Source organism: Falco biarmicus, chromosome 4 (assembly GCF_023638135.1).
Source record: "Falco biarmicus isolate bFalBia1 chromosome 4, bFalBia1.pri, whole genome shotgun sequence".
Lineage (NCBI taxonomy): Eukaryota > Metazoa > Chordata > Aves > Falconiformes > Falconidae > Falco > Falco biarmicus.
In genome coordinates this window covers 82806102-82824096 of record NC_079291.1, presented here as the reverse complement: position 1 = coordinate 82824096, position 17995 = coordinate 82806102, and the positions used below count along the sequence as shown (strand labels likewise).

Below are 17995 nucleotides of genomic sequence, written 5' to 3'. Positions count from 1 at the left end.
GGGCACACATCCACCACGGAGGAAGAAGGGGTTGGGAATGGGGCTGTTGGGTGATGCCACAGCTACGCTCATCTGGCAGTGCCGTGGGAAGTGTTTCCAGCTGCTTTTAAGATGCTCAGTTCATCTCCTTCCACTCTTGTCTTGCAAAATGGCTGCAGCAGAGCTGGCCCTGCTGGGCAGCTGAGGCACACCAGAAGCAGCGGGTGCTGGGAGCTCTGCGGCAGCTGGAGGGAGGGAATTGGTTTATGATAAATGCAAGGCTGGTCTTAAAAGTCAGGAGAGAAAAATAAACTTTGGAGAACTTGGGGAGTATTTCTTTTAACCACCTGTGGGTGATGCAGGGGTGGGAAATAGTAGAAAGGTGAAAAAAAATAAAGAGGCTGTGGGTGATGGCTGGGAGCTGCATTTGAAGGGGCTACCCTGCACGCCTCAGCACCAAGTCACAGCCCCTCGCTCCAAGGCAGATGCTGCTAGTGGGGTATTCAGTGGCCTCCAGCTGCACAGAGGTGGTGGGTGTAGCTCGTGCCTGCCCCAACAGGGACCCAGTGCTCTCCCATTCCAGCACTGGGACAGGCAACAACCAAAGCTGCAGCTGGAATGTTGTGTGCTTTGCTCAGGCCCTGTGATTCGGCTGCTTTTATGTCCATTTCCCACAAATATTCCAATTTGCTGGGCCAGAGAGGCTGGAAGTGGTGCTTGGAGCTGATTCACACAAGTTTTGTCATCTCCCAACACCCCCTCCCGCCCCAACTCTCAACTATTTCTCGCCGCTGTCAGTGCCAGGAGGGGTGTTCATCCCATCACTGCAGACAGCAGCTCTCCAGTGGGATGTCCCCACGCTACAAAGCTCCCGTGCTGCAGCTGGGCTGGGAACACAGAGATTCACACAAAGTCCAGGATGGCGAATGACCCAAATGCAAATTAAAAAAAAAAAGAAGAAGAAGGAAGTGGGGTAGCCACAAAAAGGACTAAAACAGTGTGTTACTCTCTGCCCTCGATGCTGCAACCACCCAGGGACTGGGAACGCCTTTGGTTGGGCACGATGCTGGAGCATCCCTTGGCACAATGGTGTCAACAGCAGCGGTCCCTGCATAACAGCAGTGTCCCCATCAAGCCAGGCTTGTCCCCACGCCACTGCCAGACACCAGCACTCTCCAAAAGGTACAGCTGCCTTATCATCTGCCGCGAGCTGGCGGGAGTAAACAGGACGTCCCACAAGAGCACCAGGGTGCAGATGAAAGCAGGCTGGCCTGACGAGCCTGCCAAGTGTGGGAGAGCAGCAGGCTTTGCTTTTGTTTTCCTTGTGTTTATTAATGTGTGTATTTATTTACTTTTCGGCCCACGAGTAGGGAGGGAGGAGGGAGAGGCTAGGACCCTGGTGGGGGACAAACTGGAGAGCTAGTGTTCTGCCTGCCCCTGCTCCCAAAGGCTCAGTGGGTGGATTTTATTTTATTTGGTTTTATTTTATAAGCCTGTCCAGGTGTTGCACCGTGCCCAGCACCCTCCCAGCCTTCACCCGTGCCAAGGGGCTCCTGCTCCTTGCAGCAGCATCCCAGCCCCACACCACAGTCCCTGGCTCCCCACTAGCTTGGTGGGCACTTCACGCAAGATTTGAGTTGGTCTGCTGCAAACAGCAACCCTGCACCCAGCCCTGCCTGGGGTGAGACAGGTGCTGCCCTGTCCTGGCTGCATCACCCCATCCTTCACCGGGGGGGGGGCAAGGCAGAGCGACGGCCCCCGCTGCCGGGAAGTGCCCACGCTGCCAAACCCGCAGCCCCGTGAGCAATAGGAAAAGGCGTGGGCGAGCGGTGGGTGGCACAGCTTCCTGACCCCCTTCCCTTGGCTGACCCTGCGCCTGGGGCGGTGGGGCACCAAACCCTCCACCCACCACCCCATCCTTGGTCCCAGCCATGTGCTGGGGGAGGCAACATGGCCACTCACCCTCCCCTTTCTCCCTTGAGGAGCTTTTTGGCCACCTATGGATTGTTGTTTTTTGTTTTTTTGGGGGGAGGGGGGCAGGTCAGAGCAATATTCATTTTCCTGGGGCCAAAGCCAGAGGACCCACTGCTGGCAGCACCCCAAGTGCTGCTGAGTTCGGGGGATTTTTGATTTTGGGGGGCTGTCTGAAAGGTGTGCGGGTGTTGGGAGGAGGGGTTGCTGCTTTAGCACACGCCGACTTCCTGCTGGGTTGTATTTTTAGCAAGGCCAACCCCTGATAACCCAGAGGTTCAAGCAAAACTGTGAATTAAATAAGTGTGCCTCAAAAAGAAAAAAACCCATAGATGCTGGGTGTGGAGGAAGGCGAGGGGAGGAGGATGCAGGTGAAAGCTGGTACCAGTGCAGCACAAACAGGGCTGGTTTTAGGAGTGTGAGGGAGCAGATCTCACGCAGTTGCCACAGCCCGTGGAAGCTGGAGCTTGTTACTGGCAGGTGGGTGCTGGGTGTCAGCCGAAATGGTGGCGGAGAGGGCCAAAGGAGGGCTGGGAGGGAAGGGGCTCGGCCCCCCACAGCCCCCAACCTTCCCACGCACATGCCTGCCGGCTGGCTGTTAACAACACCCTGCTAACAACCGGCTGGCACCTCGTCCCGCCACCTCCGCTCCCACCCGGAGCCTGGGAAAAACCAGCCCCGAGGCGCCAAGCCATGCCCCAGCCTTTTGGAGAGGGAAAGGAGGAGAGGACCCTCACCCCCGGGATGCAAATGGCCAGGGGATCCCGGTACCCGTGGGAAAAAGTGAGGGATGCAGGCGCAACCCCTCCTCGATGCATCCCTGAGAACTTCATTAGAGGTGATAACATCCGCAGGGTGAATAAGGGGTGTTCAGCACAGCTCATCCATAACAACACGCCAGAGCCCAGGACCAGGTGACTGTGGTCAGCAAAAAAGCTGGTTTATTGGTGACGGCTCCCACGGGAACCCCGTGGCAGCAATCGGGTTCAAGTCCCTGAGAACACACTGTCCATGCTGGTTCCCCATCCCACATCTATTGCCTTAAACACATCCTAGTTACAAAAAGCACAGAGTGACGTTCCAGATACTGGAACATATAAATTAAGGTAAGTGATAGTTACAAGACATCGCAATTTTTTTTTTCTTTCTTAAACAGATTATCAAAGACCGGGGATTTTTTTTTTCTGATCCACAGAAAATGTATAAAAAGCATTTTAAAATCTACATATTTCTCAATGTGTTTTTTTTTCTTAAAAAAAAGGCACAGTAAAAAAAATACTGGCTCAATAACATATTTACAATGCACCCATTATGGGCTATTTTCACTCAGCTTCGGGTTGGAAACGTTCAGCTCCAGCTCAGCCCGCTTACCCCAGGGCACAGGGCTGGTGGCAGCAGACAGGGCGGCCGCAGGGGGATGCAGGGTCCTTCTCCCTCTCCAGCTAAATCCTCCCCAGCAGGGCGAGAGCAACAGCCAGGCACTTCTTGGGTGCTCTGGCCACCCCAGCAGCACCCACAGCCAGGCCAGGGCTGGAGGATGCTCTGGCCCCACGGTGGCAGCGGGGAGCATCACCCCCACAGCCCCCGGCCAGACCTTGAGGTGCTGCTTTGCAAAGGTGCTGGGCTGCCCGTGTCCAGCCTGCCCGCACCCACTGCCGGCTGGCGAGCAGGCACGAGGCGGCACTGAAGGGAGACCCAGTACACAGTGCCGGGAAAGCCCTCCTCCTGCCCCCCGTATTTATAGAAAGGCTTTACATTAAGTCTATAAATAGTGCATAGATCAATGCTGCCTGCAACAGTTCAGCCAGGCAGGAGGAGCTCTGGGAAACAGAGCCAACGCCAATGCTGGCTCGCAGCCCACCCCACCATCTCCTTCCAGTGCAGCCGCCGGGCAGCCAGCGGCCTTGCAGCACCCTGCAGCAGCGCTCACCATGGCCGGGGGGCTCCCCTGCCTGCCCCCTGAGCCGGGGAGCAAAACTCATCGATGACCCTTCACGTGAATCGGGAGCCGGAGCTTTGCTGCTGAGATTTTGGGGCTGGGAGAGAGGATGGGGCTTACAGGAGCCGCGGGGTGGGTGGGTAGAGGCCGGGGGGGGGGGGGGGGGGGGCGGAGCACACATACCAAAAAACTTAACATTTGAAAGGGAACAATAAAACAAAAACGGAGAAGCAAGCCCAGGGGAGGCGGAGAAGCAAGCCCAGGGGAGGCAGAGCCCCGCACTGCGGTCGCTCCCCACGCATGGCGTGGGGCTCACCAGCGCCGCGGGGTGCCCAAGGATTAAGTGCTCAGGACCCGACCCTCTGCGGGCAGCGGGCGCGGGCAGCCGGGCAGGGACACGGGGCCGCACAGCAGCCTTCAGTACACACACACTGTGCAATACCACAGCAACGACGTCTGTCCGTCCATCCGCCGGACTGACACACCCGCACACAGGTCCCGCACGCCCGTCGGATACCGGGGAAATTCGGGACGAGGTTAAGGGGACACGCGCCTCCTAGTAAACCATGTTGGCGGGGCACCACGGCGTGTCGGGGTACAGCAGGCAGTGCACGGAGCGAAACCTGCGGAGGAGAGGAGCTAGGCTGAGCACAGGGCAGCGGCGCCCCGTGGCACCCCGGCACGGGAGGGACAGGGTGCACCCATCTCACCTGGATGGGTCCTCCTCGACAGAGAAGGCTCCCTTCATGTGGATGGAGTTGCGCTTGTTTTCAAACATGCCGTAGCTTAGTGTCACCTGAGGGGGGGAAGCACAGAAGGGGTCAAGCAGCCGATGTGGCCACCAGGAGCAAGCCCGGGGGGCTGCAACATTCACCCCGTTTCCCAAAGGCTCCAGTCACACTCTGCATCACCCCGCAGGGACGGGCTGATGGGACCTTCCCCCTCCGCTGACGTTTGGCCGCGTGTCAGTCGGTATCTTAGCTGCGATGCCAGATATTTAGGTGACAACATGGGATACCTGTTTGTGGATCTCTGTCTTGGGCACCTGGTGGAGGTTCTCCAGGTGTGAGTGGAAGAGGTTGCTCCGGATGAGCTTCACCCCCAGCACAGACTCGATGATGTAGCCGATGGTGCAGTCGTCGGGCAGGCGGATCTTCTCCGCGGTGCTCATGAAGTGGCCCCCGCTGCGGGGAGACAGAAAGGGGCTGCAGAGGAGCAAAGCCCAGGGGACGTGCATACCCTGCAGGGTCAGGGCTGGGCCCAGTCTGTGCCCAGCTCTAATTAAAAGTCAATTAGGAGGAACTGAAGTCCTTCCCAGCTTGTTTCCAAGCCCCCTGCAGACACCCCCAGCAAGACAAAAAGAGCAAAGTGGTGGGACACGGTCCAACGTCCATCCCCAAAGGTGTCGCCGCTCTGTGCCCCACTGGGACCGTGACGAGTCCCCACGGTTGAGCAACGCCAACACTCTTACCTGGCCCACGGGCTCATCTTCAGTGCCAGCCCCCGGCTGATACAAAACCCTGCTCCGCCCGTGGCAAACCAGAAATGCACAGGGTGCTGCGAGAGAGGGGAAGCAGCGGCAGTGAGACCTCCTCCTGCCCACTGGGGAGCAAACCCCAGCCCAAGTTAAGCCAGCCCCAACCTCTCGCCCCCACCTCACCATCTTGTTCTCGCTGATCCTCTCCGTAGCCTGGATGGGCCGGTCCAAGCTGGGCTTCCCAATATAGATGTCCTGCGTGTGGGGGTAGCTGGAGAGCAGCTTCACCAGCGTCCGCACGTTCACGTAGTTGTCATCATCCACATGGCAGAACCACCTGCGGTGGCAGCTATGTCACACCGAGCCAGGGCAGCTGCCCAGACCCCACACTGAAGATACAGCCCCAAAAATGCAAAAATGCTTGCAGTGCCCCCCCTCGCAGCCCTGCCACCCCCCACAGCAGCCCCGGGCACTGCTTACTTTCTGCCAGACTCAATGAACTTGTCGTACTCCACCGCCATCTTGCAGGACAGGGCCTGGCGGCTGTGGGCAGCTGAGCAGTTGGTGTTGATGACGTTTCCTGCAGGAAGAGACGGGGGTCAAAGCCTGGCATCAGGGCATCCCGTGCCTCCCCGTGCACTAGAATGGTGGCATTTCACTACACACACCCCAGGTATGCCAGGGGGGTGGAAACCCCACAAATGTCCCTGATGATCGGTGGCCTCCACGCCACATCATTTTGGGGAAAGAATGAATTTTTGGGGGAATGGTTTTTGGGTCCATGTGAGATAAGGGAAGCGATGAGCAAGGGATGCAGATGCAGCAGATGCACCAGGGTTGAATCGTATCCCATGTGCTACACGATACATCCGTACATCACCTTGCCCAGCCCGGGACCATGCACCAGCCACCCTGGGAGCGAGGGGGTGTCTGTCAGCTGGCTGCTGCTCCAGGACATGATAGCCAAAATCCTGCCCTACTCCTGCTGCCTTTTCCCTCCAGCGGCCACCTGTTATTTGCTTTCCAGCTCAAAGGCAATCATGTCCCAGCCTGAAAAGGAGTCATTTGCATCGGGAGAATAGACCACGCTGACCCTGGCCCCGGGGAAGGGCTGCAAGGGAAATGCTCCCATCAAACCCTGGCTGCCTTGCCCATCAATCCCAGCTCAGCTCGCCCCAGGGACACAAAGGCCCTCACCCCTGCACTCCCCAGCAGCATCATGCAGGAGGTGGACTGAGCTGACCAGGGGAAAGCAAACCCCTCCCCAGGTGGGGCTCCTGCGCAGAGGGTGCTTTAGGCACAGTGAAACAAGCTGCCTCATTCTCAGCCCAAGCCCCTATGGCAAGGGCTCCCGAGATCAGTGTCTAACCAGTGCCGTTTTGGCCATTTTGTCAGAGTTCCAGGGCCAAGTTCCAAGCCACCCACGGTCCCCAGGCGGGGGCTCCTCAGGGGACCTGGCCAGGTCACACATGCAAAGGGACAAGGGCCACAGACTCACGTGCTTGCTTCTTCAGCTCCTCATCCTCCCCGTCTGTGAAGATGAAGGTCTGAAAGAGAAGACGAGGCACCTCTAAGGGCCAAGGAGCCAAGGCCACGTGGCTCTTAATGTGACACGACATGCCTGGGCAGCACTAGGGACTAGTCCCTCTGGGATGCTGGTGGTGATTTCTTCCCCCTCACCAAAACCCAAAGCGGTACCAGAGAGCCAGGCATCCCTGTGACATACTCGGCTTCAGACCAAGATGGGTGCTGAGCCATCCCAGCTGGACACAGCATGCAACGCTGTGCCTCACCAGGGTGCAACCAGCCCCTCTCAGCACCCACACTGAGCACCACCCTCTCGCCTTTCCCACGGGGCTGCAGCAGGCAGGGAGATTCTGAGCGATGTAAGGGCCATTCCCCAGCACGAGGCAGGTGCACGGAGAGGTGACAGGGAGCAGGTTCAGAGCCTGGCTCGATCTGAGCAGGGACTTCAGACTTTAGCTGGCACGGCCAGCACGCGTGGCCGGGGATGCCAGAGCAGCCGCCTGGCAGCTCTCCCTGCTCAGGCAGGTGTGTTTGCCCGCCGTGCTGGCTGCCAACCACATCCCCACCTGTGTCAACAGCACGTGGCCATCCCCAGCCACTTGCACAACACCCCCACAACTCCTCTCTGCTCCCTGTCCCCCCGCAGCGTGGCTGAGCCGGTGCCGGTGGGTGCCTCTCTCTCGCCAGCCCTGAGGAGGGGACGGTCCCTCCCTGCCCACCCCAGCAGGGCACCCTGCCTCCTCCCCGGGGCACCCGCACTGCCACCCGGCTGCACGCCTCTATTTACACAGCTAATTCCTGGCATATGCCACCCGGGAAGGAATATTTGGGGCTGGGGGGGGGGGGGGGGGGTGGTGGTGCTGCTGTTGGCCTGGGATTTGGGGAAGGGCGAGAAGCCGGAGAGAGCAGGGGGTGGGAAAGGCATTGCCATCAATCAGCGGGCAGCAAACAAAGCTGGAGGAGAGAAACCACAACCAGCTGCCAAGCCCTATTAAAAACCAGACGTGTACAAAAGGGCAAAGGAAGAAAGACAAAAGGGCTGGGGGAAGACAGGAGGCAGCAGAGGGGGGACGATGGAGCCTGAGTGCTGGGGATGATGAATTACAAGTGAGCTGGAAATTGGGTGCCACCCCACAGCCCGCCAGCCCCGGGAACACGCTGGGGGTTTGTGGTTTGTTTGTGGAGGTGGGTACAATAAGGGGGTTGACTTTACTCAGCAGAGGAGAGTTAAGCGGGCAGCAGTGGTCATTAGCATACAGCTGCGCTGGTTAACCCAGCCGGCCCGTGTGTTTGCTCCATGTTTGCTCCATCCTGAGCTGGGAGGCTGGTGGAGAGAGCCCAGATCTGTGGGAAGGCTGAATGGGAGGGGAGGAGGGCACGTTCCTGGGGACAGGGCTACAAGTGACCTTTGGGGCTTGAAAAGGAGAAAAGGGCGGGGGGGGGGGGGGGGGGAAGAAAAAATATAAGGATGGAGGAGGTGGGAAGGCAAGTTATCGCAAATGCACAGCCTGCCGTGCAGCCCAGCTTTTGGGGACCAACAGAGTTCAGCCCCTGGAGGAGTCAGGAATGCCTTGAGCAAAGGCTCAGGGGATGGGGGAACCTGCCGATAAGGAGGGGACAGCTGGGGGACAGGGACTAAGGCCATCAGCTGCAGGGCCAAGGATGCCCGTGATCATCATCACGGCCCCAGGGACACATCACTGCTGGGGTGGGAGCAGGTCAGTGCTGTGCGTGGAGGAGGAGGATGTCACCCCAACCAACACAGGGTCCACCCAGCACCTTGGGGCTGGTCCCCATTTCCCCAGGTGCTCAGGGGTCAGGTAGCTGTTGTGGTACAGCTGAACCAGGGCAGCAGACCATCCAGGGATGCCCAAGACAACCCCATCACAAGTCCTTTCTCATCCACCCCAAGACACACGATGCCTCAGCACATCCCTGCCAGGCTCCAGCCCTGCCGGAGCTGGGGACACAGCCCCTGCACGGGCGAGACAGAAAATGTTTGCTTGATTAGCTCAGAAACGCCGTCCAGCAACTGCCTTCAGCAGCTCCAAAAATAACCCCGCAACTAATCCTCCAGCACAGCTGCTATAAATAGACCACAGGGACAATTGTTTATTACTCGCCTGCACCGAAAGGCTTCATCCTAACGAGGCATCTTCCCCTCAGCCTCTCCCCACATACTTCCCAGTAATTCTCCTGGTACAGGTGGACCAGGTGGCACCTTGGTGACCAAGACAGGGGCACACAGCCTTGCAAGTCACCTGATAGGGGCTACCAGTGGCCCACAGGTTCTCCACCTCCCTCCCAGCTCCACTACGATGTTCAATTAGGACAAAAAAATTAAAGCCTTTATTTTTTAATCAATTCATCTGCATTTCTTAGAAGGGGAGCTGCACCCTTCCTGCATGGCTCCCTCACCCAGGGCTGCAGGGGAGAGGAACAGAGGTACCAGCCAAGCCTGGGAGGAGGTACAAGGCCAAGGAAGGAAGGGGACAAGAAAACAGTGTCCGTTTGACAAGGAAAAACCATAGATCAGCCTTCAGCATCCCCAGTGTGGGGCAGCGGCCATCAGGGCAGTGCCCAGGTTACAGCGGTGCAAGAGGGATGGGGCCCTGCAGCCAACATCCCTGAGCTGTGACCTACTAAGCCACCATCATCTCCAAACCCACCAGCAGCAGGGCCAGCCACCACCCCACCACCCCTCCCAGCTTCTCCCAGGCAGAAAGCACCCAAATCCCTTACACCCTCCCCTCTCCACCTCTCTCCCACTTGGCCCCCATGCCAGCTGTGGCACTGAGGGGTGCCAGGACCTCTTGGCCACCCCTGCAGTAACTTTTCCTGCGGGGTGCAGGAGAGGAAGGGCCCACTGCCCCCCCCAGCCCCTGCAGGAAACCTCATTGTTCTCAAAACTGCAGCTTCAAGAAACACAGGATGCCAAATCCCTCCCGAACAATAGCTGCCACCGCTCCACACAGCCTGCACAATGCGCGGCCTCCACATGCAGGGACCGAGAGGCACCCAGGGTCCCTACAGCCGGAATGGGGTCAGCCCCCCCAGCTGCCTGCAAGGAGCCAGCCAGCCGCCGGCAGCCCCCCACCTCCTCCTCACCCTTGGGCAGGGCCCATTTCTTTTTTTCTTATTTTGTTTTCTGCCCTCCCCTTCATTTCTCCTTTTGCGGTGACTCATTTCCCCCTCCACCGACAGAGCTCGTGGGGTGCTCATGGCTGGGTGCTGCGCAAGGCATCCCACCAGCTGGGGCCACGCCGGGGTCACCCTGCCACAGCCTGGCCCAGCCAGCTTCCCAGGGTGACACACCTTCAGCAGACCCTGCTGTCATCCCCACCTTCACCTGCCAAAAAGAGGAACCCCAGGCAGGCACCCCCATGGCTCCAAGGAGGACAAATCCTGCCCCCATGCCAAGTCTCACTTCCCAGTGTCAGGAGAGGATGGAGCACCCCAGCACCCACCTACCAGCACCCGGGGGGGCTGTACCCCCTTCCACCCCACGGACAAGGGGGAAGCAGTCACCTTGGTTGGGTACAGGGGGAAGGAGGCAGCAAAGAGGTGCTGGGAGGGGGTGGGGTGGGCTGGACCTCCATCTGTGCAAGGGGCTTCAGGGGGAGGCAAGGGTGCTGCTGGAGCAGGGCTTTGTGTCCCCTGCAGCAGTTTTCCCTCCAGCCTTTGGGGGTAGGAGGGGAAATCCCCACCCTGCTTCAACAGGTTGGGAGCAAAGTGATAGCAGCATCCCCTCAATGGCAGCATCCCCGCGCCCACGCAGCTGTGGCTCTCCCCAGGCTGGGGGTGATGCTGGGGGTTGCGTGTGTGTGAGTCTGTGCTGGGACCCGCAGAGGCGGGGAAGGGGCTTGCAAGGCCGCAGGCCTTTCCTCCCCCCATTCCTTTCGGCAAGAGGAAGAATCTTCCACTGTAATTTTAAATGCTATAATTTTTTAATAACCTCCTCGCAAACAATGAGCTTATTGTGTGGGTAGGGTCCCCCACCCTCCCGCCTGGTGCTCCACGCACGCCGCTCACCAGCTCTGCAGCTTTTATGGACCAGGACAGTGACACCATTGGGGGCAGGCAATTAATGGGTGCCCACCCCCAAACCAAACCCCACAGGCTGCCCAGGGGGCAGCAGGGAGGGACCTTTCACACATGAGGTGAGTTCAGCAGTGCTCAGCAGGCCCTGGTGCACAGCCCAGGGCCGGGGGGAGCCGGCCGCACTGCAGAGCTGGTTTGGGATGAGCAGCCCCCCCAGTCCCAGCCACTCCAGTGGGAGCCCAGGTGGGACACTGTGCTGCCACACTCCATCACAGCCACCCTGGGGCTGGGGACCCTGGCCAAGGTGCTAGAGAAATCTGGGAGCCACCATCACCAGAGCACGCTCTCCAGAAGGCAACCCTATTCCCTCTGCCCCCAGAGAAGGAATTTTTCAAAGCCTGCAATTACCGCACCGGATCCCAGCCCAGGATCCCAGCCCAGGCCCCCGTGCCCAGCCGCCCCCGGGGTGCCCCGGGACAGGGATGTTTCTTATGCAACTCTGCCACTGCAAATCACCCTACTCAGCAGGAAAGCAGTGGGTTTGGACTTGCTCCTGTCCGGGATTTCTGCCTAATGGCCATTTTCCTCCGCCCGCCCCCCCCCCCCTTTTTTTTTTTCCCCCAGTACAAAGTTTCCCCAGACTGCACTCCAGCATCCTAAGGATACCGAGACAGCTGGAAACTCTCCCCAAAGCAAGGAGGGGAAAACTCACAACTCTCCTCTAACAGCAGCTTGTCTGGCCTGGATTGTGCAACCCAAGGAGCCGATTTAGAAGGGAGCAAGGATCTGCCCTCCCCGTGCAGGGAGAAGCAGGAAGGAGAAGGGGGTGCCCTTTGCAGTGTCTCGGAGGGGACAGAGGGCAGGAAACAGGGACTATAGTGGGCAGAACAAAGAGCAGCCAAGGAAGGACACAATGGCTATCCCCCCTATCAGCCAGGGTCCAGCCTGGAGTTACCTGCTGAATTTAACCCCTTCTCACCAGGGTCTGCATCCCTCTTGCCCAGAGAGCTGCCTGGCTAAGGAACAGCCAAGAGGGTTGTTGGGGTTTGATGTGAGAAGAGGATCAGAGGAAGGAGAGACATGGCATGGGGGACTCCCACCCCTTGGGCAGGAACTCCCCCTTGTCTGCGAGGCAGCACACGTGCCTGAGCACCAGTAGTGAAACAGGAGCAAGAGAGGCAGGATGAGCAGTCAGGCCTGACTCAGACCAAGAGAGGCGTTTGAGCAGAGGCAGCGAGCACCCCGCAGTCACCAAACCACCCTCCCGGGGCAGAAACCATGGGGCCAGGCAAGAAGAGGATGCAGGAACTGCACAGCCCCCTAGGACAGGGAAGCAAGGGAAAGGAGCCCCACAGCACCAACCCTGCACTCCGCAGGCAAGCGACCCAACTTGGTGCCAAATCCAGGGAAGCCCAGGGTGCCCCAAAGCTTCCCAGAGACAGTGGGCAGGTCAGCATGGGAAGACCAAAGCCGATGGCCACCAGCAGCGTGGCTTCATCCCCTCTGCCTCCACGTGTCCCTCCACAGCCCTCGCTTTGCTCCGCAGGAGTCTGTGCCGCATCCAGCTCTCTCGGCAGCTCCTTGTCCTCAAGTGCTGTACAAGAGCCGTCACTCAGCGCCTTGGCTTGTCAGGCGGGCACCTCGCTGGGCTGCAGCCCCCCTGGCTTCATGGCCCCCATCTCTAGGCAACCTGACCTGGACACAGCCAGCTCCGGCTCCCCCGTTCCCATGGAAAGTGCCACACAAGAGGCTGCGAAGCCTTTTCTCTGCGCCAGGAGAAAAGGGGCTTTGTTAGCTTGCCCAGGGGGACAGCGTGAGAGCCGAGCCTCGGGTCTCTGGGAATCCAAACGGACAAACGAAGCACAACAAAAAAAAACCTAGAAGAAAGCCGGAGCTCACAAGAGGGAGGGAAAAAAAAAAAAGAGCAGCCATTCCCAGGATCATCTGTAGGTGCTCAAAGAGCGTTTTCCCCACCACCACTCGCCACCCCCTCGCAGTGACAGCAGAGCATAAAAGAGGTTTCCATTAAACAACTGTACCAGGGAGAAACAGCAGAGCCACTGCCAAGCCCAGCAGACCTGAGAAAAAAAAAAAAAAAAAAGACAAGATTCACAGCAGAAAAAAAAAATAGCCAGATAATGCCTGGGGTAAGTTGCAGGACCCAAGACCCCACAGGGTCCTGCAGACGCAGGTGAAGGAGGCAGGGGCAGGTTGACACCCACCACCCCCTTCACCTCCCTCCTCTGCCATGCCAGATTTAAAAAAAAAAAGTTTGCAAGCGAGAAACACGATTCCAGACCAGGAGGAAACACGTGAAGACAGTAGGATGAAAAGGTTAGGACCAGGCATAGCTTACTTGGGAAGCTGTCTAAGGATAGAAAAAAGCATCTTAGGAGCAGATGGCAAGGCAAATTTCCTAAGGAAGCAGCTTTTTTTTTTTTTTCTCCTTTTCAATTTTGCCTCAGTACTTGAAGGACAGAGTAATAGACTGCCAGGGCTCTGGGCAGGACATCAGGAAGGTCAGGAATTGGGACTGGCTGGAACTGCCCTGGCAAGGGTGAGCCAGAGCAGACCTGCAAGAGCCCCCAGCCACTTCAGTCCTGCCCAGTTCCTGGCAAAGGGACCAGGAGCCTCAGCACATCCCAATGCTCTCCCAGCCCTGGGCTACTAAAACTGGATGTCCTCCGGGCAACCCCGTGGGGGGCACCTCGCGGGGCCCTGCTAAACCTCACCCGCAGCCCCGGAGAGCACCCGCAAGGCTGCCGCCCCAGCGGGCCGGGAAGCATCCCTGCACCGTGCCTCAGTTTCCCCCGCGGGAAGCAACTCGGGGCAAGCCCTGCAGCGGGGGGCGCTCCTGGTGGGACCCAAAGGCTCCGGGGGATGCTGCGTGCGAGAAGCCCGGCTCAGGCTCCCCCCATCATCCAGCCCCCCCCCTCACCCTGCCAACGCTGCATTTCACACACACCTCTGCCCCGAAAGCGCCACAACAGCTCGGCCACCGTCGGAACACCGGCGACACAGGAGGGAGGGGGGCGGCGGCGGTAAGAGGCGGCGGCACGTGCCGGGTCACGCACCCCGCGGGCCCCCGCGACGGGCCGGCTGGCACCCGCCGGCGGCCCCGGCCTCTTACCATGTCGCGATTGCGGGAGATCCAGGTGTCCAGCAGCAGCTCCAGCCGCGCCTTGTGGAACTTCTTGGTGGTCTTGACGGCGATGAAGACATCGCGGGGGGAGATGTCCTCGGCCGGCGGCCGCGGGGGGCTCGGCGGGGCGGCGGGCACCTCCCGCCGGGCTCGGCTCAGCCGCCCGAAGTAGTCGGCGAAGCTGCGGAGGCCGGGGGGACCCTGCGCCTCCGGGGGGGCCGCCGCCGCCGCCGCCGCCGCCCCCAGGCTCTGCAGCGCCCGCTGCGCCCCGCCGGCCTCCCCCCGTGCCAGCCCCGGCCTCCCCGGCGGCTCCACCATGAGCACCAGGAGGCAGGTGAACATGGAGCCCACGAGGGACAGGAGCAGCTTCCTCCCGCAGCTCTTCAGCATCCTCACTCCTCGCCGCGCCGCCGCCGGCCCCCGCCGCGCCGCCGCCTTTAAACGGCGCCCGCCCCGCCCGGGGAGGGACGAGCCCGGGGCCGCCCCCACGCGGGGCGTGGGCAGCCCGAGCCCGGCCCCCCCGCCAGCCCCCCACACGCGTCCTGCCCGCCCCCGGCCCCTGCCCGGCCCCGCTCCCCCCCGCCGGTGCCCGGCCGCCCTCCCTCCCGTCCAGGCCCGGGGGGGGGCCGTGGGGCAGCGTGCGGGGGGGGGTAACGCGGGTCCCTGCCGCCCCCGCCGCGCCGGGAGCATCGCTCCCTGCTCCAGCCGCAGCAACGGGCTCGTTCCCCTCCCGCTCACCCCGAGCTGTCATTTCCCAGAGCCCTGCACCGAGGCTTGCTCCCAGCCGTGTCCCAGAGGTTGCCAGGAAAGCTGACCAGCCTGACCAAACTCCAGGCACTTTCCCATCGGTCGAGGCCAAGCGTGATTCCAAAACCCCAACCCAAACTCCCGAGAAACCACAGCACTCCTCTCGCCTCCACCAAGCTCCAGTTCGGTGGGTAAAGCTGGGAGCGGGGTGCTGGGTGGTCTGTTCCCATCCCTGCTCTGGGACACCCAGAGACGCTCCCAGACCTGGCTAACCCCAGTGCAGCGCTGTGCTTTGGACTGATGGGCAGCCCCAAGGTACGGCGGTGTCTAAAAATAAATGCTACCCAGATGCCAAGCAAACCCCCCCAAGTGATTGCTAACCATGATAGCGATGTCCTGTTAAATGAGACACCGTTTTTCCAGCCAGGCGGTGGAAGAAGAGGCGGCTGCAGGGGAAAACTGGGTTGAAATCTGGTCTGGGATGTGCCACCAACCTGCTGTTTTGCTGATGCCAAACCCTGGGGCCTCTTCCCCCCTTTAGCTCTGTCTCTGGAGGCGCAGAGGTCTTGGGGTTTTCTCTCCCAGCATGTGCACAGCTACAGGGAGGTGGGTTGGGGTTTGGGCCTGGGCTACAATGTAATGCCATAATCAGGGGCTGCTGCATTTTTGGGCAGGGACCTAGTCCAACTTGCATTTTTCCTGCTGTCACGTGCTCCATTCATCTGTGGCACTGGATAAACAATACCGTAATACCAGGCAGGACAGAGCAGGGAAGCTGCTTCCTCAGGCAAGTCCCAGCATTTGCCTTCTCCTGGTTTTCGGCCATACATTCCCCTGGGTCAGCCCTTGAACCATGGCTCCAAGTTAGAAATGCTCAGGGAGGCTGTGGGTTTTGTTTTTTGCATGGTACTGCCTACGTCTGGGGAGAGACCTGTGCTGCCAAAGAAGCCTCCCATAATAAAAGGAAAAAAAAGAAGGCAGTTAGAGCGTACAAACACAGGAACAGAATCCCACACTCCCTGCTTCCCGCTATTGCTCCAGAGCCCAGCCTTCCAGTCTCAATTTGCTTCTTTTTTTCAGGCGCCCTTTGTCTCCAACCCGATGGCACAGCAACCGCGGCTCAAGAGGCAGCTGAAAAGCACGATCGGCAAAACCCTGAATGAAGAAAGAACGCCTTTCTCCAGGAGCCAAAAGGGAAGGAAAGGCACTTTTCCCCCGACCAGCTGCTCTCCCACTCCCGCAGCCCGGGAGCTGGCTGAGGACACGCGCCGTGGCCAGATGTTGGGGTCCGGGCTGGCACCGCGGGGCAAGTGACAATACGGGCTCTGTGTGCCACCAGCCCCCGAGCGATGCGGTGGGGTCTGCCGAGCTGCTGAGCTGCCGCCAGTGCCGGCACAAGGGCTCTCCCAGTCCCCTCGGTGCTGCCTGTAACCCCCATCCCAGGGCTGGCACTCGGCTCAACCCGGCCGCCCGGGGTCAGCAAGCCGCAGCAGCAAGGGGAAGCGGTTCTTTCAGCAACATTGTCCCACTAGTGAGACTCCCCCGGGATTGTCCGGCTGCTGGCTGCATCCCCACAGGCTTCCTCTCCAGGCGCCTGGCCTCCTGGCTCGGGCCTCGCCTGCCACGTGGATGTCCCCAGCGAGGCACTGCCCCCCTTGGGGTAATGGTGATGGGGTAAGCAGTTGCCCTGCTTACCCCTCAGTGGGCACAGGATGGTACCCAAGGGGCAGGGAGCAGGAGGCTGCCATGGGGAGGATGCTCTCAGGAACACCCTGTACCCAGTTTTGTTGGCATTCAGCCGCTCTTCTGGGTACAAAGAACCTAGCCGTACCCGGGGTGGCCCTAGCACCAAACAAATTTAGGTGCCCCATAAGTACAAGGGCCAGGAGAGAGGGATGGTGTCACAGCTGCTCTGCAGGAGAGATGCTGTGGCTGGACCAGGAGGGGCATCTCACTTCCTCCCCTGGAAAGGATCTCATTTTGGATGTGGCCCATAACTCATCCCACTGGCATGTCTCAGGGTGAGCCCGGCTGTGGCTGTGGCGTGGTGGTGTGCTCCCTGCTCCGTCCAGCTCTGCAGGGATGGGTCTGAGCCAGAACCCACTGCCCAAGTCCCCCAAATCTCAGGGATATGCTCTTCGCAGAGGAACCCCACCAGCTCATTCCCACTGCAAATTAATCTCATCAAAACCCCGTACTGGTTTTCCACTGGACCTGGCCAGATTCAGCCCCACACCAATCCAGGGCTGAGGCCGCATGTGGGGCATCTCCCTCTCAGCCTTACCATGGTATTAGGTCGGTTTAAATTGGTTTAAACCCTCCACATCACCCCCGCTCGCGGCGTGACCCCGGCACTCAACAGGTGGTCCCTAAGAGGCTCCCAGGTTCTCAGGATGGCTAAAAATGGTTAATAAATCCCCAGTAATAAAGTGTTCAGGTCATCCGAAAGAAACGCCATGCTGGGGCTGCAAAGCTGCATTGTCCGCCTGGAACAATTTATGCGCTTCGTCAGACAGGGGTTAAAAGCTCTGTCAGGCGCCGACTTCCCCGCCAGGGGGTTGTGGGGGGTATTTTACGGGGTTGTGGGGAGTATTTAACGGGGTTCGGCCCGACGTGCAGCCAGGCAGCTGCTGCTTCGAGATGTGCAAGAGGGATGGCTGGAGGAGGGCGGCCCGGGAGCCAGATCCTGCCCGCAGTCCCCCTCTCACCCCCCGCTTTTTCTTTCTGGGATTTTCTGAGAGCACAAAAGAGACTTTGCATCAATTACTGGTAGGAAAACGGCAGCGCCCCGCGGCAGACTTCTGTGCGCCCCAGCCCGGGTTTGGTTAACTTCCCATTGTCTGATGGGCTCTGCTATTCAGGGCCAGCACGAGGGCTCAGTTTTTTCATCTGCTGGGTTTTTTTAACCACCCTGGTTACAAAAAACCTTCCTGCCCTCGTAGCAGAGGGTCTGGCAGTGCCATCGGGGTGGCTACAGAGAGTGAAGCACGCTGGTGCCTCTCTGCCCAGCACCTAAAGCCCCTGCAGCAGGTGCTCGTGATGCATCTCCTGATGCTGGACTGTCCTTGTCCCCATTGTCCTCATCGTCCCTCGACATGCTCCAGCTCTGGCACCGCTCTACGCCGGGACCTGCTGCAAACCCCGTCCACCCTCCGTGGCCTCAGACCCTACA

The 17995-nt window shown here is 59.7% G+C and overlaps 1 protein-coding gene across 1 annotated transcript; it reads right to left on the bottom strand.

Moving 5' to 3' along the window:
• Window positions 1-4248: 4248 nt before the first annotated feature.
• LFNG (LFNG O-fucosylpeptide 3-beta-N-acetylglucosaminyltransferase) lies at window positions 4249-14506 on the bottom strand. Its single transcript, XM_056335156.1, has 8 exons — window positions 14065-14506; window positions 6865-6913; window positions 5847-5946; window positions 5550-5703; window positions 5361-5446; window positions 4908-5073; window positions 4600-4685; window positions 4249-4512 (listed from the first exon to the last, which is right to left on the bottom strand). The coding sequence occupies exons 1-8, from the start codon at window positions 14464-14466 to the stop codon at window positions 4446-4448; spliced, it is 1110 nt and encodes a 369-aa protein (XP_056191131.1). The 5' UTR covers window positions 14467-14506; the 3' UTR covers window positions 4249-4445.
• Between the last annotated feature and the right edge of the window lie 3489 nt (window positions 14507-17995).